At 40.9% G+C, this 24,984-nt stretch overlaps 1 protein-coding gene across 1 annotated transcript in view; it reads left to right on the top strand.

The window, feature by feature from the left end:
* Window positions 1–24,984, top strand: part of LOC133376898 (acyl-CoA (8-3)-desaturase-like) — a 43,078-nt gene that overhangs the window by 11,486 nt on the left and 6,608 nt on the right. The window contains exons 3-9 of the mRNA XM_061609838.1: window positions 12,438–12,635; window positions 12,885–12,986; window positions 13,894–14,022; window positions 14,390–14,450; window positions 16,810–16,886; window positions 19,587–19,684; window positions 23,317–23,413. Coding sequence (XP_061465822.1) covers window positions 12,438–12,635; window positions 12,885–12,986; window positions 13,894–14,022; window positions 14,390–14,450; window positions 16,810–16,886; window positions 19,587–19,684; window positions 23,317–23,413 — 762 coding nt within the window. The remainder of the gene's footprint in view (window positions 1–12,437; window positions 12,636–12,884; window positions 12,987–13,893; window positions 14,023–14,389; window positions 14,451–16,809; window positions 16,887–19,586; window positions 19,685–23,316; window positions 23,414–24,984) is intronic.

Genomic DNA, 24,984 nt, shown 5'->3' with positions numbered 1-24,984 from the left:
TGTAAATTTCAAACCTTTTTTCCACATATTTTCCCATTGATCCATTTGTATGTTATGACCAAAATTTTTTGCCCACTTTACCATACACTCTTTTACTTGTTCTTCCTCCATATCCATTTTCAATAAGAGTTTATACATTTTCGCAATTATATTTTCATCATTTGTACACAATCCTATTTCAAAATCAGATTTACTTATTTCAAACCCATACATTTTCTTGTCCATTTTATATCTTTCTAACAATTGTAAATAGGCAAACCATTGAAAACTATACCCTTCCTTTGTCAGTTGTTCTCTCTTTCATTGTATATTCTCCATGTACATTTTCTAATAGTTCTTGATAAGTTAACCATTTCTCTTTTCCAGCCATTTCTCTTCTATAAAACGCTTCTTGACTTGAGACACATAATGGTATTTTCGAATAAAACCTTGGTTTGTATCTATTCCATATTTTCAACAGAGGACGTCTTATAAAATGATTGTTAAAGTCTACATTTACTTTTACTTTGTCATACCATAGATATCCATGCCATCCCCACTTCAAATTATGGCCCTCCAAATCCAATAGTCTTTTATTCCTCAATAAAATCCATTCCTTTATCCAGACTAAACAGCAGGCAGCAAAATAAAGTCTCTGATTTGGTAATCCCAGTCCTCCTCTTTCTTTGGCATCTTGTAGTAGTTTAAATTTAACTCTTGGTTTTTTTCCTTGCCATACAAATTTAGAGATATCTTTTTGCCATTGTTTAAAAGGTAAATCAGAGGATATTACAGGTATTGTTTGAAACAAAAACATCATTCTCGGTAATACATTCATTTTTATCTTTTTTTTTCAATTAATTTTTATTCTAATTTTCAAAACCAAAATAATACAAAAAGAAAACAACACAAATCAAAAACTAATACAATACAAAAAAAAATACATATATATAAAAATATTGACTTCCGATTTGTCATAGTTCAGCTATAAATCTATAATATATAACAAACCTATCTCTTAATAGATTATAAAATCACCTTCCTCCAGCGGTTATCTTAGTTGGTTTCAAATCTCATTAACATCATATCATTTTAATATTCCACAAAAAGTCAAAGAGAAGTTTCCAATCCTTGAAATATATATCAATCAATTTTTTTTTCTAAATAAACATGCCAATTAATCCAGCTCATCAAATCTACTAAATCCAGTAATTTCAAAACACTATAATTCAACTATAAATCTATACTATGTAACAGACCTATCTCTTAATAGATTATAAAATCACCTTCCTCCAACAGTTATCTTAGTTGGTTTCAAATCTCATTAACATCATATCATTTTAATCTTCCACAAAAAGTCAAAGAGAAGTTTCCAATCCTTGAGATATATGTCAATCAATTTTTTTTTCTAAATAAACATGCCAATTAATCCAACTCATCAAATCTACTAAGTCCAGTGATTTTAAATCGCTCTTCTGTCATTATCCATATTGGGTCCATCTTCCGTCTTCCATCTTTACGCACCCAAAAATCTTGCTGTCATAGTCATATAATAAAAGTCTGATAGGAATTTCCTCCATCACAGATATTTTCTTGCCATCAAATCCAAACGTATCACTGAAGTATTGTTGCAAAGCCGCATCTCTGTTCCTCTTTTCCACGTGATACACTAGTACATCTCTTGAAGGTTTTTCCATTGACACAAGACAGGAATTAATTCTGTTAACTTTCTCCATTTCAAGTTCCATCAGATCCTTCCAGTCCAAGAATTTTTTTGAACCGATAATATCTTTATCTCCAATCTCTTCAATTCCTTCAGGGACAGCGCTGAATTCCAAACTGTAATATTTGTCTCCAGGATCCATCACAGCCAGGAAATCCAAATCTTTTTTCATGTCCATAATTAAGCCAATCTCCATAGTTTGAACCTTGCCTTTAATTTCTCTTTCATCTTTTTTTTGTTTTCCAGATCTATCTTTATTCTCCTTTCTCATAGAATCCTGAGTTTCTTTCAGCTCCTGTCTCATTTCGTAAAATTCAATTCTCCACGCTTGTCTATTATTTCTCAGTTCTTGTTTTATTGAGTTAATCCCATTCATTATTTTCTGAAACATGTCTAGAGATAAAATCCCTTCTTGTACATCCATGGTCTTCTTAATTGTCATTCTTAAAGCCAAAGGAACAAAACTCCTTCAATTTTCAATGTCCCAAACAAAGAGCAGCTTATTTCTTTAACCAGTTACAAAGGAGTTAATTTTTCCAACAAACTAAGGTCACACGCTAGACAGCCCTTATCTCTTATCTGCCTGAAAGTGTAAGAACAGCTTTAGTTCACAGCGTCGAAATAGCTAGTAGCAGAGAGAATGAGCAGATTCGTCAAAAAAAAAGTAGATCAGAAAAAATAGTCCCAGCCATAGATCAAATAGATTTCTTATCTCCTCCAATCAGAAATCTCTCGCCCGTTGTAATCTTTAGAATGCCATTTTCCATGTCAGCTTTTTGCAATAAAAAAAAAAAGATAAGCTATTTATATTTTCTTCCCCCCTAGCTCCGCGAACAAAAAAAAGGAAAGTCTTACCTCATCTAGGTTATCTCAATTGCTGTTACTTTGACAAATCTCTTTAGCTGTATAGATAAGAAAATGATGAATGTAGACAGGAGGATGTTTGCCTGTTAATCCGTATAAAAAAAAACGGGTCACTTATCCAGCTGAGCTAGCATAAAAATCCTCGCTCTGTCTGAGCTGCTGGAAGACAGACAATTCTGACGAATTCCAGACTCCAACAATCAAAACAGAGCTATGTGGGAAATCTCACGTTTCTTCTTTAACCGGAAGAAATTATTCCCAGTCAGAAAAGAGCCTTCTGACTGAATTTAAACTGGATAAGTTTCATCCAAGACGGGAGCCCGTCTCAGAGGCTGCACAGGCGTAGGGATCCTCCTGGGAAGTCTATACATTCATTTTTATCACAGATATTCCACCCATTAATGACAGTTGTAGTTTATCCCATCTTAGCAAGTCTTTCTTAATCTCTGTCCATAATTTTTCATAATTATTATGAAACAACTTTGAATTTTTATTTGTCATAATGATACCTAAATATTTCAACTTTTTCTCTATTGTAAAATCTGTCTTGTCCATTAACTCTTTCTGTTCCCTTAAAGTTAAATTTTTCACCAACATCTTTGTTTTTTGATTGTTGATCTTAAATCCTGCTAACGGTCCAAATTCTTTTAATTTGTCCATCAATACATTAATTCCTTCCAAAGGATTTTCTAGTACAATTATCAAATCATCAGCAAATGCTCTCAATTTATATTCTTCTTTTTTATCTTTAATCCCGAAATTCTTTTATCTTGCCTTATATCTCTAAGCAACACTTCTAAGACCAGAATAAATAAAAGGGGAGATAAAGGACATCCCTGTCTTGTACCCTTTTGTATTTCACATGAATCCGTTAAATCTCCGTTAACAATTATCTGAGCCTTCTGAGATGTATAAATCGATCTAATCCATTTTATAAAATTGTCTCCAAAATCCATTTGCTCCAAAACCTGGAACATAAATTTCCAATTCAAATTATCAAATGCTTTTTCAGCATCTAAAAAAATCAAAGCTGCTTGTTTATCATTTCGTTGTTCTAAATATTCCAAGACATTCAAGACATTCCTGACGTTGTCACGTAATTGTCTTTTAGGTAAAAACCCTGATTGATCTTCCTGAATAAATTGTTGCAATATTATTTTCAATCTTTCTGCCAAGATCATTGTAAAAATTTTATAGTCATTATTCAATAGAGATATTGGTCGATAATTTTTTGTTTTAGTTAAATCTTGCTCCTCTTTAGGTATTAATGTTATATTAGCATTTTTCCAACTATCCGGTATCTTTCCCTCTTGCAGAATAAGATTCATTGTAGACTGTAAAGGTAGTAAGAGTTCTTCCTCCAAACATTTATAATACATTGCAGATAACCCATCTGGTCCCGGTGCCTTTCCTAATTTAATTTTGTTTATAGCTTCAGATATCTCTCTTGACGTAATAGGACCATTAATAGCTTGTCTCTGAAAGTCTGTAATTTTAGGCAAATTCTGTTTAGATATATACTCTTCTATTTTTTCAGATGGAATTTCCTGACATTTGTACAATGTTGAATAATATTGATGAAAAATCTTTTTAATTTTTACATTATCTGTCAACGTCTCATTTCCTTCTTGTATCTTTAAAATGATATTTTTTTGACGTTCTTTTCTTAATTTATATGCTAACCATTTCCCAGGTTTATTTGCAAATTCAAAAGTCCTTTGTTTAGCAAAATTTAGTTTTCCTTCAATTTCTCTAACTGTCAGCATTGATACTTGCTTCTGTAACATTTTGATTTGATTTACAATAGAAACTTTAGTTGGATTCTTTTTCAATTCTTCCTCTTTTTGTTTTATTTCTTCCAAAATTAATTGCATTTTCTGTTGTTTCTTTTTTTTTAATTCAGAGTTACATTTAATAAGATATCCCCTCATAAATGCCTTACTTGTATCCCAAACGATATTTTCACTTGTTCCTTTATGTAAATTATGTTCAAAAAACTCTTTTAATTTCTTCTTACATTCTTGTACTACTTTGTCATTCTGTAATAAAGATTCATTTAGTCTCCATCTAAATCCAAGATTTTTCTTTTTTAAAGTTAATATCACAGGGTTATGATCCGAAAAAGTTTTTGGTAATATATCCATTTTAAAAGTGTCCTTCACTAAAATTTTAGACATCCAAATCATATCAATCCTCGAGAATGTTTTGTGTCTTTCTGAAAAATAAGTAAATTCCTTTGCATTATCATTTATATATCTCCAGGTATCCACCAATTCTAAATGTTCCATCAGTTCAAAGCAAATCTTCGGTAATTTACCCTGTGTCTCTTTGATATTTTTTTCAGAAAGCCTATCAATTTTTGGTGAGATTACCCCATTCCAATCACCCATAACGCACCAATGGTCATATGAAAACTCTGACAATTTTTCCATAAGTCCTGTGTAAAACCTTGTTTTATCTTCATTGGGGGCATAGATACCCACTATCAAAATGTTTGTACCCTGTAGAGTAATTTCGACCCCCACAAATCTACCACTATCATCCAGTAATACCAATTTAGGAAGCAATTGTGGGTTAATGTAGAGAACAACTCCATTTTTTTTTTTTGGTCCAGCCGAAATAAATTCTTCACCCAAATTTTTACAAATCAAATATTTGGAATCTTTCTTCTTAATATGAGTTTCTTGTAAACAAATTATATCCAATTTTAATTTTTTCAAATAATGAAACACTTTCTTTCTCTTCTGCGCCGTATTGGCTCCATTTATATTCCAAGTTAGATATTTGTAATCCATCTTTAAGCGTGTATTTTAAAATGTGCCTGATGCTCCTTTTAATCCATCATCTTCCTTCCCTTCCTCTGCATATCTTGTTGACTTTGTTCCCCAGGAATTATATCCATATCTTTGAGTTTATCTTCATCCATATCTTTTGAAGCTTTTCTCAAGAAGTCCCTTGCTTTTTGAACAGTATTCAATCTATATTTCTGTTGTCTGAATGTAAAGATCACTCCTTCTGGAACATCCCATCTAAATTGAATTTTGCGTTGCTTAAGTTTCTCTTTAAGGAAAGCATATTCTTTTCTCTTACGTAAAAGTCTAATAGGAATTTCTTTCATCACCAGTATTTCCTTACCATCAATTTTAAAGGTATTTTTAAAGTGTTGCTGTAATACCATATCTCTGGTCGTCTTCTTTATAAAATGAACAAGCACATCTCTTGGAATTTTATTCATTGTTGCATATCTGGAATTAATTCTATACACTTTGTCTATTTCAAATTCCATCCGATCTTCATTCAAATCCAGAAATTTTACTAGAGCATTAACAATTTTATCTCTGATGTCTTCACCTGTTTCCTCAGGAATTGCACGGAATCTCAAACAATGTTCTTTATTTCTCATTTCAATCACAGCCATATAGTCCAAGTTTTTTTCTAATTCCAGATTTAATATATCTATTCTATTCTCCAAGATTTGTACCTTTTCTTTAGTGTTTTTTGCATCCTCCTTTATTTGCCCAATTGTCCCTTTAATCTCATCCACTTGTGTTTTAATATATTTTTTTATATCTGTCAATTCAGTTTTCATATCCTGTTTTATATCATTAATCCCTTCCATTATTATTTGAACCATATCTGGGGGTATAGCCCCTTCCTCTGGATCAGTAGAACCTCTTCGCTCCCGGGCCTTAGTTGCTTTTTTAGTTGTCATTTTCAAGAGAAGCCTTTAATTTCTGATATTAATCACTGTTCCAAAACCTAGAGGCAGTCTATTTCTTTTTTTTTTCCTCCACCAACAAAAAAGTTAATATTCCAGGCCTGTTATTGAAATCCAGCCAGCACAGCACAGTTCTTATCTACATCCAAGAATGCAAAACAATTCTGGTTCCCAACACCAAGCAATTAGTAACATATACGAGCAGCAGATTCGTCCAAAAAGAAATAGTCCAAAGAGAAAAATAGTCCAAAATATAATAATTACCTCTCATCCGTTTTTAAACTTTAAAACTCCAAATTCAGGCCAGCTTTTTGTCGTAAAAAAAGTATATAAGTTGTTTACATTTTCTTTCTTCCTTAATTATGTTTAAAAGAGAAAAAGTATGACTCACCCAGGTTTCTCAGTTGCTGATTTGTAAACAAATCCCTTTTATTGTAGTAATTTAAGCCAAATGATAAGATTTAGACAGAAGTAGGCTCGCTGGTTAAGAACGTTTTTTTTAAGAAGAAAAAAAAAAACGCTTCGCTTTTTTCCAGTACAGCTTGCGTGGAAATCCTGACTCCGTCTTCAGCCGATCGGCATGCCTTCTTATCTCAGGGATTTCCTGATCAATTCCAGCCGCCGACAGCTCAACGAAGTCTTGTGGAAAATCTGATCGGTTCTCCTATACCTTGGAGAACATTTAAGCCAGTCCAAGATTCCTCTTGGCTGGCTTTTAACCTGAAAAAAGCTTCCTCTGAGGCAGAGCTCCCTCAGAGACAACCACCAGCCAGCACTCCTTCCGGGAAGTCCCCCCTCTTCTTTCCTGGCAGCCAGCTTGCCTGCCTTTCTTGGCTCCTGCTTCGCTGCCACCTCTTTTAAAAAAATATTCTTATTTGCGAGGCTACTGTGACGTCCTTCCCTGGCTCTCCCTGTCAGGTTCCCACCTGCTTGTGGCTACTGCCTTTCACTAGGCACCACCAGGGACACCAGTCCGGACCATCCTTTATATGGTTTCTCACTCCGCTCTAGCACAGATCTCACTAGATCCCCCTTCTAGGCAGCACCACCAGTCGCGTCCTATAACCAATACTCCCAGAGACTTTGCCTGAGTCTCTCTCTAGCTGGTTACTTTTGTGACTGCGTGCTTATGCTGTTCCCAACCCCCTTGTATCTTTATAGATAACGCATACAACTCTGGGTTGCTCTGGATACTTGAATTGTTATTATTTCTCCCTTCACTGCTGCCACCATTAGATACTGTTTCTGTTCAGCCTTGGTAATTACCTTGCCCTCCCTTCTGGTATGTATATCCCCCAGCCAAGGATCAGGCCTTTGGTAAACCAAATAAGTGTTTATTAAATATCAGAAATAACAAGATTAGTTTTAGAATGTTTCACAAGCGTATGGTTTCATCTATTCCTGTTTTGTACTTGACTTATTATTAATCAGAACAACTCCCTCTTTCTCCACACTCCTGACCTCCCTCAAACACCTCTTTCTCCACACTCCCAACATCCACCCAGATTCAACTGTCATTCTTCCATTTATACTCCCAGCCATTCAAACGCTCAGCCAATCATCCAGCATTCTACTGCTCATGTACTCCCACCTCCTCTTTAACTCCACTTACCATATGTCTTCTATATAAACAGCACTTACCATATTTATTTATTTATTATTTATTTATTATTTCAATTTATATACCGCCCTTAGCAGAATAGCTCTCAGGGCGGTGAACAAACAAGATAAAATACAATATATCATAGTAAAAGTCACAAAAACATGTACAAACAAACAACAGAAAGCACAACAAAAACGAAATAGAACACAAATTAAGAAGGATACATGTTAAAAGTAGAAAGATTAAGAAAATTAAAAGATTAAAATGCCTGGGAGCATAAAAAGGTCTTTACCTGGCGCCGGAAAGATAGAAGTGTAGGCGCCAGGCGTACCTCTTCGGGGCGGCTGTTCCACAACTCAGGGGCCACCACAGAAAAGGCCCTAGATCTAGTAACCACCCTCCGGGCTTCCCGATGAGCTGGTACCCGGAGGAGGGCCTTAGATTCTGAACGAAGTGAACGGGTAGGTTCATAGCGAGAGAGGCGTTCCACAAGGTATTGAGGTCCCACGCCGTGTAAGGCTTTATAGGTCAAAACCAGCACCTTGAATCTCGCCCGGAAGCAAATAGGAAGCCAGTGCAGACGCGCCAGAATAGGTGTTATATGCGAAGACCGACTGGTCCTCGTCAATAGTCTGTCAGCTGCGTTCTGCACCAGCTGAAGCTTCCGAACTGTCTTCAAGGGCAGCCCTACGTAGAGCGCATTACAGTAATCCAATCTTGAAGTTACCAGAGCATGAACAACGGAGGCGAGGTCGTCCCTGTCCAGATAGGGGCGTAGTTGGGCTACCAGACGAAGATGGTAAAATGCATTCCGTGCCACCGAGGCCACTTGGGCCTCGAGAGACAAGGAAAAATCTAAAAGAACCCCCAAACTACGTACCTGTTCTTTCAGGGGGAGTGTAACCCCATCCAGAACAGGGTGAACATCCACCATCTGAGCAGGGAAGGCGTTCACCAGCAGTGTCTCGGTCTTGTCTGGATTGAGTCTCAGTTTATTAGCTCTCATCCAGTCCATTATTGCGGTCAGGCAACGGTTCAGCACATCAACAGACTCACCTGAAGAAGATGAAAAGGAGAAATAGAGCTGTGTGTCATCAGCATATTGATGGCAACGCACTCCAAAACCCCTGATGACCGCACTCAGCGGCTGCATGTAGATGTTGAAAAGCATGGGGGACAAGACCGACCACTGAGGGACTCCACAATGGAGAGTCCATGGTGTCGAGTGATGTTCCCCAAGCACTACCTTCTGGTGACGGTCCGCGAAGTAGGAGCGGAACCACTGCCAAGCAGTGCCCCCGACACCCAACTCCGCGAGTCTCCCCAGAAGGATACCATGGTCGATTGTATCAAATGCCGCTGAGAGATCAAGGAGAATCAACAGAGTCACACTCCCCCTGTCCCTCTCCCGACAAAGGTCATCATACAGGGCGACCAAGGCTGTTTCGGTGCCAAAACCGGGCCTAAAACCGGATTGAAACGGATCTAGATAATCGGTTTCATCCAAGAGCGCCTGGAGCTGGCCGGCAACCACCCGTTCCAAAACCTTGCCCAAAAAAGGGACATTCGCCACCGGTCTATAGTTGTTCAAGTTATCTGGGTCCAAGGAGGGTTTCTTTAAAAGAGGTCTCACTACTGCCTCCTTGAGGCTACCAGGGACTACTCCCTCCCTCAAGGAGGCATTAACCACTTCCTTGGCCCAACCGGTGGTCCCAGCCCTGCTAGCTTTCACTAGCCAAGATGGGCAAGGATCCAGAACAGACGTGGTTGCCCGAACCATTCCAAGCACCTTGTCCACTTCCTCGAGCTGCACCAACTGAAACTCATCCAATAATGAAGGACAAGGCCGTGCTCCGGACACTTCAATGGATTCATCTGTCGCAACATCGGAGTCAAGATCCCTGCGGATACATGCGATCTTATCTTGAAAGTGTCCAGCAATTTCGTTGCAGCGGGCTTCCGATGTTTCTGTAGTATCGTGGGGGCCAGAGTGTAAGAGCCCATGCACGACTTTAAAAAGCTCCGCTTTAATAGAGGCAGCAAAATAAAGCTTCTTTGCTGTCCTTACCGCTTTTGTATACAACTTATTGGTGGCACTTACCAAGGCATGATTGTATCCACTGGGAGTTTTCCTCCATCTGCACTCCAGCCTCCTCCTCTCATGTTTCATCGCTCTCAGCTCCGGGGTATACCACGGAGCTGTATGAGCTCTACAGCGGAGGGGGCGCGCGGGAGCGATCGTGTCAATAGCCCGGGTCATTTCCGTATTCCACAGTGCGACCAGGTCCTCGACAGGAGCACCAGTCCTATCAGCTGGAAAATCTCCCAGAGCCCTCTGAAAACCTGCGGGATCCATCCGGCTCCGGGAGCGGATCAACTTAATAGATCCTCCACCTTTGCAGAGGGAAAGAGCCGCTGTAAGTCTAAATCTCAGCAAGCGGTGATCTGTCCATGACAATGGGGTAGATGAAAAACACCCCACCGCCAGATCACCATCTCCATGTCCAGTGGCGAAGATCAAATCAAGAGTATGTCCCGACACATGCGTTGGGCCGGTAGAAAATTGAGACAGCCCCATTGTTGTCATGGAGGCAATGAAGTCCTGAGCTGCGCCAGATAAGACAGCCTCAGCATGGACGTTGAAATCCCCCAGTACCAAAAGTCTAGGGGATCTCAAGAGCACCTCCGAGACTATCTCTGTCAGCTCAGCTAAGGAAGCTGTTGGGCAGCAAGGTGGACGGTACACCAACAGTATTCCTAGTCTGTCTCCCTGGTCCAATACAAGGTGGAGACATTCCAGACCAGTCGCCATCTGGACAGGGTGCTTGGTGAGAGGGAAAGAACTCCTATAGACCACAGCGACCCCCCCTCCCCGGCCCTCAGATCTACCACAGTGCTGAACCAAATACCCGGGTGGACAAAGCTGGGAAAGAGCAACTCCTCCCTTATCAGCCACCCAGGTTTCGGTTATACATGCCAGGTCGGCACCCTCCTCCAGAATTAAATCATGGACAAGTGAGGTTTTATTATGTACCGACCTGGCATTCAAAAGCAGCACTTGGAGATCCGAGAGCTGGCTGATAGGACAACCAACAAACCTGTGGGTATGAGGAGAACCGGAACAAGGCACAGACACAATTTGTCTGGGACGAGTTCCCCTTACCTGGCCTGTTCTCCTCCTAACGCCATACCTCCCATTACCCGTCACTACGTTAATTGGGGCCCCCGAAAGCCCCCCCACGAAGGATGGAATCTTTTCTCCCAGGCACATGTTAAAAATATACAAACTCACACAGACAAGCAATCATACAATCATTCACCCAACAGTAACGCACACACACACCGAACAAACAACGTTAAAATTAATTAGTCCTCTATAGTTACACTATAAGCAGGAACATCACAGCTACCCAGATCTTGCCTTCAGCCCAGAGAGAGCTAAGAAGCAATGAGGAAGCGCAGGACTTGCTCACCCATTTCTGTGGCTAAGTGTGTGTGCCAGCATCCCTCCTTTCTTCCACCTATACTCCGCCCCCCTAATCTCTCTCTCCAAGATGCTGCGGCATTTGAGGGCTTCCCCCCCTCATGCCCGAATGCATGCATACCTGCAGATGCTTGCAGGAGGGAGAGGTGTGTTTGTGCTGTCTTCTGCTCTGCTTTCGTTCCTCAAGTGCACTCTGACCAAGTCATTGGTTCTGATGATCATCCCAAGGCCTAAAAGCACTAACCCTCCTCTTCAGTCTGCACACCTTGTCTGCAGTGCACAATCTATCATCCCCATCACCAACACACTGCTGCTTCTTGATTATTATTAAAAAAAGAAAAGAAAAGCTCAGCAGGTTGGCTGAGGCTGGGATCCTGGTATTGCAGCAGAAATGTAGTTATTTATTTAATTATTGCATATATATCCCATCTTTCCTCCAAGTTGCTCAGGGTGGTGCTCATGGTCCCCCTCTTTCCATTTTCTCCTTACACCAACCCTGTGAGATAGGTCAGGCTGAGAGACTGTGTTTGGTCCAAGGTCACCCAGTGGGCTTCATGGTGGGTGGGGATTTGAACCCGGTTCTTAGTCCAACACTGTAACCCACTGGCGTTGGGAGACAGGACTGTACATCTTCAGAGAGTGGGAGGCGATATCAATTTGATTGGACCTGTGCATTAAGAAAAGAAAGCAACACCTCCTTGTCTGCAGGAAGCTTTAAATGGAAAGGGATATTTGGAGATATGATTTTTCCACACACCATTTTTTCAATTAATGGAGACTAAAATTACAATTAGCATGCGGGGGGGTGTCATGAAATTTTTTGAGCTTACAAAGGGGGTCCCATACTCATAATGTGATTGGGAACCACCTGCATAAAGGACTGTGCCATGTGTAGGCCTGAACCTTTACATTGTGGCAACAGTGGCTGATAGAAGGGGAGAAGTACTGAGTGGAATTAAACAGTCCAACTGTGACCAGGCATTCACCTTACTCCTTTTAAGAGCACTGGCTCTAGTTCTATTGCCTCCTAGAGTAGAGACAGCTGTAATACTGGGTTTCTCCACAGGAATCGCTTCTCATGGACTTCCGTGAGCTACGCGCCATGGTAGAGAAGATGGAACTCTTGAAGCCCAACACTTACTTCTTCATGGCATTCCTCTTTCACATCATTATATTGGAAGTTGCATCCTGGCTCACCCTTTTGTATTTTGGAACCTCTTTGCTACCCATCATTGTCTCTTTAGTGCTGCTTACAATATCCCAGGTAAGTTGCTATGCCACACCCTCTCTTCCCAGTGAGAGTTTTGCTATGCCACACCCTCTCTTCCCAGTGAGAGTTTTGCTTATTATCAGTGACTTACGAGTCGGGCTGCACGTGGAATAGGCTGGAGTTCCAGCATGCGATGACAGTATGGCTTCTTTTAAATTAAAGAATGGACTGCAAAGGCCATTCAGATGATGGGCAGTCCATTGCTCTGAACTCATGTACTCAACAATCTCCTTTGCCTTCCAGGTCCAGGCCTCATGGCTCCAACATGATTTGGGGCATCTTTCTGTCTTCCAGAAGCCCAAGTGGAACCATCTGCTTCACAAACTTGTGATGTGTCATATTGTTGTAAGTGCTTGTTTCTGAGAACTGTTTTTGTAAGAGAGATGGATTGATGATCTGAAAATCAAATTATTGTATTTTGGACAATGTGCATAATACACTAAGAGAAGGAAAACGTGTTCTAGTTCTTTTTGGGTATTTGAGCAAAATAACTCCTTCCCCCCTAATTGCAGGGTGTATATATTAGGGTTGCCAGGTTCAGGGCCTGAGACTGATCCTGTATCTTTAGGAGAAGAGAAAGTCAGCCAAGTGCAGGTGTTCTTGGAACTCTGTAATGGGAAAACCCACAAGGTGGAATTCTTCCTTCCCCCTGCACAACTTTTAAAGACACAGAATACTTCTTGGTTGCCAGGCCCAGCCTCCAAGAGGTCTTCTGTATCTTTAAAAGTTGTGGAGGGGGAAGGGATAATTCCACCTTGTGGGTTTTCCCATTACAGAGTTGCAAGAACACCTGCACTTGGCTGACCTTCTCTTCTCCTAAAGATACAGGATCAGTCTCAGGCCCTGAACCTGACAACCCTAATATATACACACTGCAACCTGATGGGTTTTATACCAGCTGAGCTGTCTTGGCTTCTACTAAAGCGGAGGTGGGGAACCTGTGACCCTCCAGATGTTGCTGGGCTATCACTGTCATCTTCCCTGACCATTGGCCATGCTGGCTGGAGCTCAGCAACATCTGCAGGGTCACAAGCTCCCCACCCCTGCCTGAAGGAATCATGTGCACAGTAACAAGGGTGCTAAGATTGTCATTACAGATCTCTAGCTTCCCTTTACAGGACCAGAATTCCTAAGACTCCTTGCAAAGAGGGATTGACTGTTAATGTAGCTTGCATCCACAATGTAGCGATGCCCTCGGTGTTTATCCTCGGCTATTCTGTAGATTTTACTTGTCTGACTTTCTTTTCAACAGGGGGCATCAGCCAACTGGTGGAACCTTCTGCACTTTCAACATCATGCAAAGCCCAATTGCTACACCAAGGACCCAGACCTTGACGCTCACCCTTTCTTGTTTACTTTAGGAAAGTCCCTCTCTGTGGAGGCAAGTGACATGTTTCTCATGTGCCCTTCAAAACAGTGAACACTTCACATTTGTTTCTGTTCATATCTTAGCCATATATAAAATACTTATAAACCGCTTAATATTTAGATAGGGAAAAAGATTCAGTGTACTAAATTTTATTGATTGGCAAAAAGTCTATGCAATAGGTGACACACAGTTACAGTCAGAGAAGAGGCAAGTTGTCTGTCTTGGGAGGGATGGGGTAACTCGCATCACCCTCAGTCACTACGGCCAACGGTCAAAGATGATGAAAATTGCAGTCTAGCAGTTTTATGGGGAGCCACAGGTTCCCCATCCCTCCTCCTTAACCCTTTTTATTATCATGCAACCTAGTTTCTTTTTGCAGCTTGGGGCAAAGAAGAAAAAGTACATGCCTTACAACCATCAGCACAAGTATTTCTCCTTTAGTAAGTATAACCAGCTACCTGAAATACCATGGGAGTCAGTGGATTCACTTGGTTTAAGGTGAACTTCTATTGTACCATTCCAATCAAGAGCACATGACAGTGTAGCAGCTAAAGCAGCAAAATCCTATGCCAGGAGTGTGCGCCTCTGCTTTACCTCACACCTCACTGCACAGAATTCATTTATGCCCACTTGATAAGTTCTTGCTGGGGTAGTGGTGCCAAGCTGCTCTAATGTGCATGTGGATTCTAAGCAGGGGCCCCCACTCACTCCTTGTAGGCCCAAGTGTGGAAGGACTGGTGTAGCAGCAGGGGAACAGACTTCTGTTAAATCACTGGGCTCAGAGCAATGGAATGAGTTTTTGCCCTTACATTAGTTAATGGAATCATTAACGGTTTGACCGAGTGGATTCAGGATGTGCTTAACGCATCATTGCGGGAGTAAGTGGTTGCAGCTGCCCTGAAAGAGGCGGTGATCCGACCGTTCATGAAAAAGCCCACCCTGGACCCATTGGTTTGCGACAATTACCGACTGGTCGCAAATACCCCATTTTTAGGGAAGGTGATTGAGAGGGTTGTGGCCCAGCAATTGCAAGTACTCTTGGATGAAACAGATTATCTTGACCCATCCCAGTCTGGGTTCAGGCCTGGTTATGGGACTGAATTGGCCTTGGTCGCCCTGATGGATGACCTTTATTAGAAGGACAGTGGGAGTGCGACCCCGTTATTCTTACTTGATCTCTCAGTGGCTTTTGATACCATTGACCATGGTATCCTTCTGGTGAGCTGGGTATTACAGTGCTTCCAATCCTATCTCCAAGGTTGTTTTCAGAGAATAGCATTGGGTGATTGTCTTTCGCCCCCCTAGCAGTTGTGCTGTGGGGTGCCGCAGAGTACCATCTTGTCTCCCACACTGTTTAACATCTATATGAAGCCCTTGGGAGTGGTCATCAGCAGATTTGGGGCGAGGTGTCAGCAGTATGCTGACGATACCCAGCTCTATTTCTCTGTAACATCTGAATTGGGAGAGGTTGTGCAAGCCCTGGACCGCTACCTGGACTCGGAGGTGGGCTGGATGAGGGCCAATAAACTGAGTCTGAATCCTAGTAAGATAGAGGTGCTGTGGGTAGTGGTTCCCACATTCAGATAATTGGTCAGTTGTCTGCTTTGGATGGGATCGTCCTCCCTCTGAAAGAGCATATAGTCTGGGGGTGTTCCTGGATCCATCTTTGTCGCTAGAGGCCCAGGTGACCTCAGTGGCTAAGAGTGCCTTTTATCATCTTCAGCTGGTAAGACAGCTGCAGCAGTTTCTGGACAGGGATAGCATGACCACTGTTGTCCATGCACTGGTAATCTCCAGTCTGGATTACTGTAATGTGCTGTATGTGGGGCTGCCCTTCAGGTTGGTCTAGAAGCTGCAGCTGGTGCAAAATGTGACAGTGAGACTGCTCATTGGGGCAAGGTACTGCCAACATGTCACCCCGCTACTGAAAGAATTGCAGTGGCTGCCCATTTGCTGCCGGGCCAAGTTCAAGTTTCTAGTTTTGGTGTACAAAGCCCTATACAGCTTGGGACCAGGATAGAAAGACTATCTTATCCCTTACATATCCAGTCGATCACTGCGCTCTGCAGGTGAAGGCCTCCTGCAGATACTATCTTATCAGGAGGTCTGTTCTGCTCAACATAGGAAACGGACCTTTAGTGTGGCGGCACCTGCCCTTTGCAATTCCCTCCCCTTAAATATTAGACAGGTGCCATCTTTGTTATCTTTTCAACACCTATTGAAGACCTTCCTCTTTCGACAAGCCTTTTAAGTTGAGACCTTGTCCCAATCTGCGTCTTTGTTGGAATTGCTTTGTAGTACGTTTTTAAACCTTTTTTAAAAAAGTTTTTAAAGATGTTTTGTTTTAATGTGTTTTAAAGTCTGTTTTTATGATGTTTTAAGTGTGTTTGGTGCTTTTGTTTGCTGCCCTGGGCTCCTGCTGGGAGGAAGGGCAGGTTATAAACCAAATAATGTATAATAATAATAATAAATATGGTTGGATCCAGACTAAATTAGTTGTGGTTTAGTCCCATTCTAATAAACAGGAAGCCCAACTGATATCAGTGGGACTAGAGCATAACTAAATTAGTGTGGTTCCAACCCACAGTCCAGATCTCACGTAATAAAATCTGTAGACTTCCTGTATCTTGTTGCTTTTCACTGCAATAGAACTGTTTACTCAAGACAGTGCATCGTTAACAGCCCCACCTAAATTATTCACTTAAGTCACATTTGCTGTACATCTAGTTTTTTGTACATTTTTTTGTATTTTGATGCTATAGGTAATGGTACGTCTGTTTCTTTTGTAACTTCCATCAGCTATGCCACCACTGTTGTTTCCTACCTACTTCCACTATCGCACCTTCTATGTTGCTTTCAAGAAGAAATTCTGGGTGGTAAGTATTACATTGTCTGGGTTGCTCCTGGAGTTACAGAGGAGCCCTTACTCCCATTTCTGGCTGCTAGCTTCTTGGATGTTTTATCATGTGAAGAAAGGTTATATACCATGACTTTGCCCAAAACGATGGTTTGAGGCCCTTTAGGAGCAAATGTTCCAGTTCCACGGGTTTCAGAGATATTTGGCATGTAGTTCCGGCAAAATTAAAATGTCATTCTATTAGCTCCTTTGAATTTGGAACACACATAAGGTAGATTCTGTTCAACATCAGTTTACTGACATTATGTTATGTTCTCGTGATGGTCAGAGGCTTATTATTTTGTGTCCTGCTGGATTTATTTTGTCTAATTCATTCAATGTACAATCAAAGGCTTCAAAATAAGTTTAAACAAAATCTTGAATTAACTTTTATATCCTGCTCTTAGGTCCTCCAAAAAGATCCCAAGGTGGTTTACATAGATAAAAAAGTTTTATAATTTGAAATAACACAACCCAAAAACTACACAACAGGGGGAAAGCCTTCTGCCAATCAATAGGGCAACAGAAAAAATGTGACATACGCTTTGTCTAAATAAACAATGGCCTTTTTCACTTCAGAAAGCTCCCCAATGAGATAGCTTGGCCTTGGGGGGGGGGATACTCCCTTGACAAAGAATTCCACAAGAAAAGGTGGCTTGGCAACCCCCCCATTATGATGGGCCAGTATTTGGAAGAGGGGCTTGTATACTGTAAGAGCAACCCTCTGTGTAGTCCCTTTCGCCCAAGGCCCTGCCACCGAGTGGAGGGTAGATTTTCCCCCCTCATTTCAACCTTATCCTCAAGTATACTGTTTTCCTTCTTCCTACAGGAACAGGGCCAGCCTTGCCATTAGGCAGGGAGAGATTCCTGCCTCAGGCAGTAGATGCTTGGGGGTGGGGGCGGGGTAGCAATCCCTGGCCATTCCCATCTGGTGTGCCATGTGGCTTGCCCTGTGCTCCCTGAGCTGACCCGACCTGCATTCTTTGCTGCAGGTATGGAGGATGCTGTTCCATTGCCAGTGCTGAAGTAGGATTCAGCTGTCAATCCACCTGGAATGGGGACACCATTTTTTCCTTCACCTCAGGCAGCAAAATGTTTTGGGCCCTCCCTGCACGCAGACAAATGACAACCATTCACTTGGGGTGAAAATAAAGGATGCAGTTAGTGACACAGTTCAGGTGCAGTTAAACCCATTTCCTGCCCTTAAGAGTCCTGAGCCGTTAAGAATCAAGACTGGTCGAGCTTCCATAGAGCTGCCCAAGGTGCTTCACCATGGGCAGCTCCTTGAAAGATTGAACTAAAATCCAGAGTGGACTCACGCCCCACTGACATCAGAGCTACCAGCCTCCACTGCACTAGTAAGTGAGGGGATGGGATGGAATGTTGATAAGTCTGCTTCTGTGTTTTGAATTGCTTTTTAATATGCTTTTAAACCTTTTTTTAAAAACAATGTTTTTTAACCTTTAAAAAAAAAAAGTCTTCAAAGCTTTTAAAAAAATGTTTTTAACGCTTTTTTGTTTTAATGTATTTTAATGTCTGTTTTTATGATATTTTAAAGTGTCTTTAGTGCTTTCGTTTGCCGCCCTGGGCTCCAGCTGGGAGGAAGGGTGGGATATAAATCAAATAATAAAATAAATAAATAAGTGGCTTTTACGAAGATAAAACAAAAAATGAAATAAACATTTCAGAGCCGTTTTCCAGTGTATTGTCGGCTCTGGCTGAGGCCTAACAAACTTAGAGGATTCATTTGGCTGTCTGATAGCATCATTTCCCCTGACTTTGAAGAAACAACAAAAAGGATGAATACCAAAACATAGAAAACCATAGATTTATTCAGGCCCAATCATCCAGCAATGTATTGGTTCAAACAACTGTTGACAGCATTGTAAACTGTTGACTTCCTCATTCATACTGCCAACTTTTAGTTTCTCCATATTTGGTGCAAGCTTTATTTGGGGGTGTAGTGGTTAAGGTGCTGGACTACAACTTGGGAGACCAGGGTTCGAATCCCCACAGCCATGAAACTCACTGGGTGACCTTGGGCCAGTCATTGTCTCTCAGCCACAGAGGGAGGCAATGGTAAACCCCCTCTGAATACCGCTTTCGAAAACCCTATTCATAGGGTTACCATAAGTCGGGATCGACTTGAAGGCAGTCCATTTCCATTTATTTGGGAAGCAGGAATTTATTTTGACCTAGAGTAAATTCTAAAGCATTTCAGTCATGAGAGTTCTGTGCCTAAAGAATAATTGGAAGTGCATTCCAAGGTAAATCAAACTGAATTCTGGGACTTTTCAATATGTTTGATAATTAGGGGAAGGTGCAAAGAGCTATACAGGGCACTGAAACCTCTACTGTTCTCCACTGGAAATCCTACTCAGTTGCCTTTCTGACAGATGAACTACTAAGAGGCAATTCCTACACATTTTCAAGCCTGTCTTCACGACCTTAAGTACTAGAAGTCTGTATTTTAACAAATGAAAACTGAGATTCTCAAGTTGTTGAATTCTGTACTTCTATAATACAATCACATAATCATGTGACAAACATGGTTCTGCTTACACCTGTAGGGCCTATCAGGAAGGTTTCTGTTCCACCACTGGGGAGATTGACACACTGCAATGAGCTCCTGCTGCCAATTTCTCTCATTCTGACAGTGTCTTCATCTTCCTTTTAATAGGATTTGGCCTGGATGCTGACCTTCTACATCAAATTCTTCTACATCTATGGGTCTCTACTAGAAATAAAAACTCTACTGGCGTACTACCTATTGTTCAGGTACTGCACAACATATCTCTCCCTGTTTCAGCTAAAATTTGTCATAACTGCCTAACTGAAAGCATTTTGTCCGCTGTTGTGCCACATGGCAGAGATGGGAAACCTGTGGCCCTCCAGATGATGTCGGGGATGATGGAACTTGGTCCTCCAGATGTTGCTGGACTATCTCTACAATGGAAGGCTGCATCTTATTTTCTTCTAAAGTTCCACATGGGTTTCCCCCTTGCTTAGCCCTCTGCATTCTTCTTTCTATAAGGTTCATGGGTATTTGCCACTGATGAGGACATTCTAGGTTTTGGCTTTCTCCCTGTACATCCTCAGAATATTATTTATTTATTATTTGATTTATATCCCACCCTTCCTCCCAGCAGGAGCCCAGGGCGGCAAACAGAAACACTAAAAACACTTTAAAACATCATAAAAACAGACCTTAAAATACATTAAAACAAAATAACATTAAAAACATTTTTTTAAAAAAGCTTTAAAAACATCTTTTAAATAAGGGTTAAAAACATATTATTAAAAAAAACACGTTAACACTATGGAATATTCCAGAACAGCTTGGGGGCTTCCTCTGAATACATTTTAAAAAATCACTAGATCTGGATAAAAAAAAATAAGAGGGGGCAGAAAATCTGTAGAAAACATTTCTTCTCTGTAACCCTATATAATAGTAGAAAAATGGAAAGAGATGGATTAGGGAGACTTGCGCAGCAAGGATCTAATGCTGAGAGCCCACTGGGGGGAAAAAACTTTCATTGGGAATTTGGTATGCATTTATTAATACTTGAACACTCACCTGTAACTTTAGCCACATATATTCTTCCCTCTCTCATTTGTATAGTACTTGTAATAAATTTTCTTCAGGCACACTGGGAACTATTGATCATTTTCAGACCCTTGCCATGCATATCATAGTATCCATTAATAGCCTTAAAAGTAGTTTTCTTGAAGGAAATTTTTTCAGATCAGTGCATGCTTACTTGGAAATAAGTGCCTGTGTGTTCATTGGGGCTTACTTCCAAGTAAGTGTGCAGAGGGTTGCTGCCCGATGTGTCTACTCAGACATAAGTGCCACTGAGTTAAACTGGGGTTTACTCACAGTTACAGGATTTCAGCCTTAATACCTTGTACCAGGAGGGCCTAACTTTATGACAGCCCAACCACATGTAAGTATGTACTATTAAAATTAGAAACCTTTCCAGCAACAATCTCTAGGTTCCAGTTGTCCAACAGCTGATACACCATCTAGCAATTTAAAGTACACTTGTCATATAGTTACTTAAGAAAATAACAGTCCTTATCTCCAAACATTCCAGCTATTCTCATCCATTTAATATATGCCTTCTCTCATTGAAAAATATAAATTAATACCTGTTACCTTAACTCCAAATAAAAGGTTTTCTTCTCTAAATACAATGCCCATCATTTTTCTTTTTCAGAACCTGAGACTCTATTGTTGTCAGGGTGTTTAGACTTTCACTTTGGAGTTTAGATAAGAGTTAATGCCTTAACTGAACAAAATTAAAAGGCAGTAGACTCCTGCCATTGTAATATAGAAGGTGTTCAGATCTAATTAAATCGCCATCCTTAAATCTTGCCAATAGCTGTTTCTGCCATTCTGGAAAAAAAATCTCCATTTTCCCTTAACTTTTCCTTTTCTTACCCATCTCTTGAAGCTATCACCAGTCATGAAATTGTGTGGACTGTTCTGGGGATGCTCTTTGAGTATGACACATAGGAAATATTTTTCTTGATGCTTCCTAGCTGGAGTACCTAGAATTAATTTAGGTTTACAGATCTGCAAATCACTAATGTGGCTCTGCAGATCTGCTTCCATTTATTTGCCTAATGCATGTGAGAGATGCAATCACTGATGTGTTTCACTGAGAAAACACACTTTCCATTTTGGGCAGTCTGAGGTTTGCAGCAGTGTTGGTGAACAAGGTTGTTTTCTGCTGAATTGTTTGTTAAGGATCTTTCTGCATTTTTTCTTATCTTCCTCCTTCTTGTCAAGTCACTCAAATTTAAACATTTCATATTGTCAGTATTGTTCTTCAGATGCGAAATGCACTTATTTTATTTATTTATTTATTACATTTATACCCCACCTTTATTTTCATGATAGAAACCCAAGGTGGCTTACATATGGTTCCCAGGCAGTCTCCCATCCAGGCACCGACCAGACCTGACCCTGCGCAGGGAGCTTGCCTTAGGTGCCTTCAGGCGATAGCCTGGGACTACTTGTAACCTAGAAGCTGGAAGATGTTTGGGAGGAAATGGATATTTGTTCCAGAGAGGGAGTCATAGGGGTCAGAAGAGAGGAGTCAATACCCCTTTCATCCATAGGAGCAGATTAGATGCGAAATCCCCATTGTACAGGACAATAGAGCTACTAGTGCCATCTTTCAGCCACTAAGGGGTCACTCAAGGGACAGGAGACTTGCTGGTTCAGCAGCAGCAGATTGGCCCTATAACTGTTTTATGGCAGTGGCTCTCTCACTCGGATGTCTCTTTGGTCACCTTCCCAAGTTGGTCGGGTATTGTTTAACTAATGAATGAAACTGTGAAGAGTGGGTCAGAACAAAATGATTCCACCCCACCTCATGTGTTGTTGCTTTTTCCTTTTTGGTTAGGGTTACTTTCTATGATATGGAAAGGGAATTCTGTATATGCTCAGAGGCCAGGCCTTAATTCCTCAAAAGTTTACAACTGCCTGAAGACAGTGCTGTCTGCCCTGGAAACCATGCTGATTAACTTGATCGAATGTATAGGTCTACAGCTATTTACTTGGGGTGGGAGAAGGCTTCCCCTCCAAATATGCTTAGAAGGCCAGAAGGATTTTATTATAGGTGACTCAATTTGTTATTTAAATCATGTTGCTCCAGAACTGAAATCCAGCATGAATTAAGACCATACATGTTCTGAGAAAAATTATATACAGTATGTCTAGCTTCAACTGCAGAGCCTTGCTCTTCCAAATATGAGTTTTGTGGGTGAGGAAGGGAGAGAGAAAACCTCCTTTGCTGTGAAAAGTAAAGCATTGCTCTTTTACTACAAAATATAAAAAATGAAATAAGAAATATTTTATTTTCAGTGATATTAAAGTTCTGGCATTAGAAGATTCAGTGCTTTTAGTTTTTGTGTGCTATGCAGTTTTTTTCCTTCTTTACGTTACTGCAAACCAAAAATAAAAATAATCCTCAATGTATTTTTTGTAATACCAGTTGTTTTTAAACCAATTTTTCTAAGTTCTGCAAATAGAGTGGTGGTGGTGGTGGTTTTGCTTTTTAACTCATGTATTTACTGGTGAGTGGGCAGGCTAGTAAGAATTTGGTTAGGCTAGTAATTTGTGTAAATGCATTTGCAAGGCTGTATTCACTCCTCTTTTATTTTTTAGTTTGAACCACTTTCCCTTCAATCCAAATGTCAGGCCTTGTACATGGTAGAGAAGTTTTCATGTGCAATCCATTTGAACCAAAAAGGGGCCCACCCAGTAACATCTCCTTAAAATAATGCCCTGTATCAGATTCCACACAAGTAGGGCAGACAAAAAAGCATTTTCCCAGTGTGGTTGGGTTAGTGAATTTATGCTTACCATTGTATGGCGACTGCTTTATTTCCATATGCAGGATGATGGAAAGCTCCTGGTTTGTCTGGGTATCCCAAATGAGCCATATACCTATGCATATTGATTACGACAAGAACTTGGACTGGTTCTCCCTCCAGGTAATGTCTTCTGCCTCTAGCAGCTGTATGACATGCATGGGACTAAGCTATATCCTCTCAAAAGTTTATTCTTGCTGTTAGTTCAGGCCAAGTTGAGCAAGATTCTGCATTGGATGTTGATCAGAATAATTATTTATATTGGAAGAAAAGAAGTAGACATGGCTTCAGATAATGAAGCTTTAGTGCAGGGATGGGAAATTGGTAGCCCTCCAGACGTTGCTGGACAACAGCTACCATTATCCCTGACCACTGGCAGTGCTGGCTGGGAGTTGTAACTCAGCATCTGGAGGGCCACAGGTTTCCCACCCCTGCTTCAGTGGACCCAGCTAGGCCAGGAAATCATGGGAGGTGGAGATTCAGCAAGGATGCAGCTGTTTGGCTAGTAGACAGAGGACAGCTAGGAGGGAGCAGCAAGAGGCAGGGATGGGGTACCCAGATGCTGCTGGCTCCTAACTCCCGTCAACCTCAGTGAGCTTGGCCACTGGTTAATACAATACCAAATTGTAGCTTGGCAAATCTGAAAGACTAAACATTTCCCAACCCTGGACTAGGGTATGGTGTAGGGGCTGAGGGGAGGCAGAAAAAAAAATCATACAACTACTTAAGAAGCAAGCAGAAGGAATCAATGAGTGTGAAGGGCAGAAGACAGGAAGAGGAGCCAGAAATGAACTCTCGGAGAACAAGAAGCATCTAGAGAGAATGGTGGAAGGTAGGCTCAAGGAGCAGGGGTTCTGTTGTAACTTGCTACTTGATTTACCTAATGTGGACTGAGGTCCTTCCTCTATGATGGAAGTTGCCACATACCTGTGGGCCTCTTTTCGGGGAGTGGCAAGAACTCAAGTGGCAACCATTTACAAACTACTGATGAACGTGTTCATTATCTTGGTTTGTTTTAAAAGTAATGCAGTCTCTCCATGTACTGTGACTGCTGACATCTTTCATCAAATGCTGGCAAAGCACCATACACAACCATAGTAAGCTCATCATTTGTGTCATTTTATCCTCACCATCAGTATTATACTGGGTGTTTGTAAAATGATGATGTAAGAGGGTGAGCTTTATTGGAACCAGAACAGGCAGTCTGCTGGCTCCTGCAGTGAAGCTAGCATTTGCTATGTCTTTGGGGGCACCCTAAAAGGCATAAGGCGTCCCCACTATATATACTCACCATAGCTTAACTTTGCATTTTAGTATTTTTAATGTTTTATTATGTTCATAATGTTGAAAAGTTGTTTTTGCTTATATTTATGTCCGTTTTATTATTTTTTGTTATTAGGAAATTGTTTTTGCAATTGTTTTTGAGATGTATTTTTGTTCACCTTGTTGTAAGCCGCCTTGAGCACAATTTTATGTGGAAAGGCGGCATACAAATAAAATGATAATGATGATGATTCTTTGTTCCTAACAAGTGTCTTGGAATTCCTACACGCATCAACAGAGGGGCATCACTGAAGTTAATTGTCCCAACAGATGCTTCGCACAATATTACTGTGTGCCACCATTTCTTCTCAATAACCCAGGAGGATGAATGAAGCATATGGCCAGCAGCCCCTCCCTTCTTAAAGAACAGC

The sequence above is a fragment of the Rhineura floridana genome, chromosome 2 (assembly GCF_030035675.1).
Source record: "Rhineura floridana isolate rRhiFlo1 chromosome 2, rRhiFlo1.hap2, whole genome shotgun sequence".
NCBI lineage: Eukaryota > Metazoa > Chordata > Lepidosauria > Squamata > Rhineuridae > Rhineura > Rhineura floridana.
This window is presented reverse-complemented; position numbering and strand designations above follow the sequence as displayed.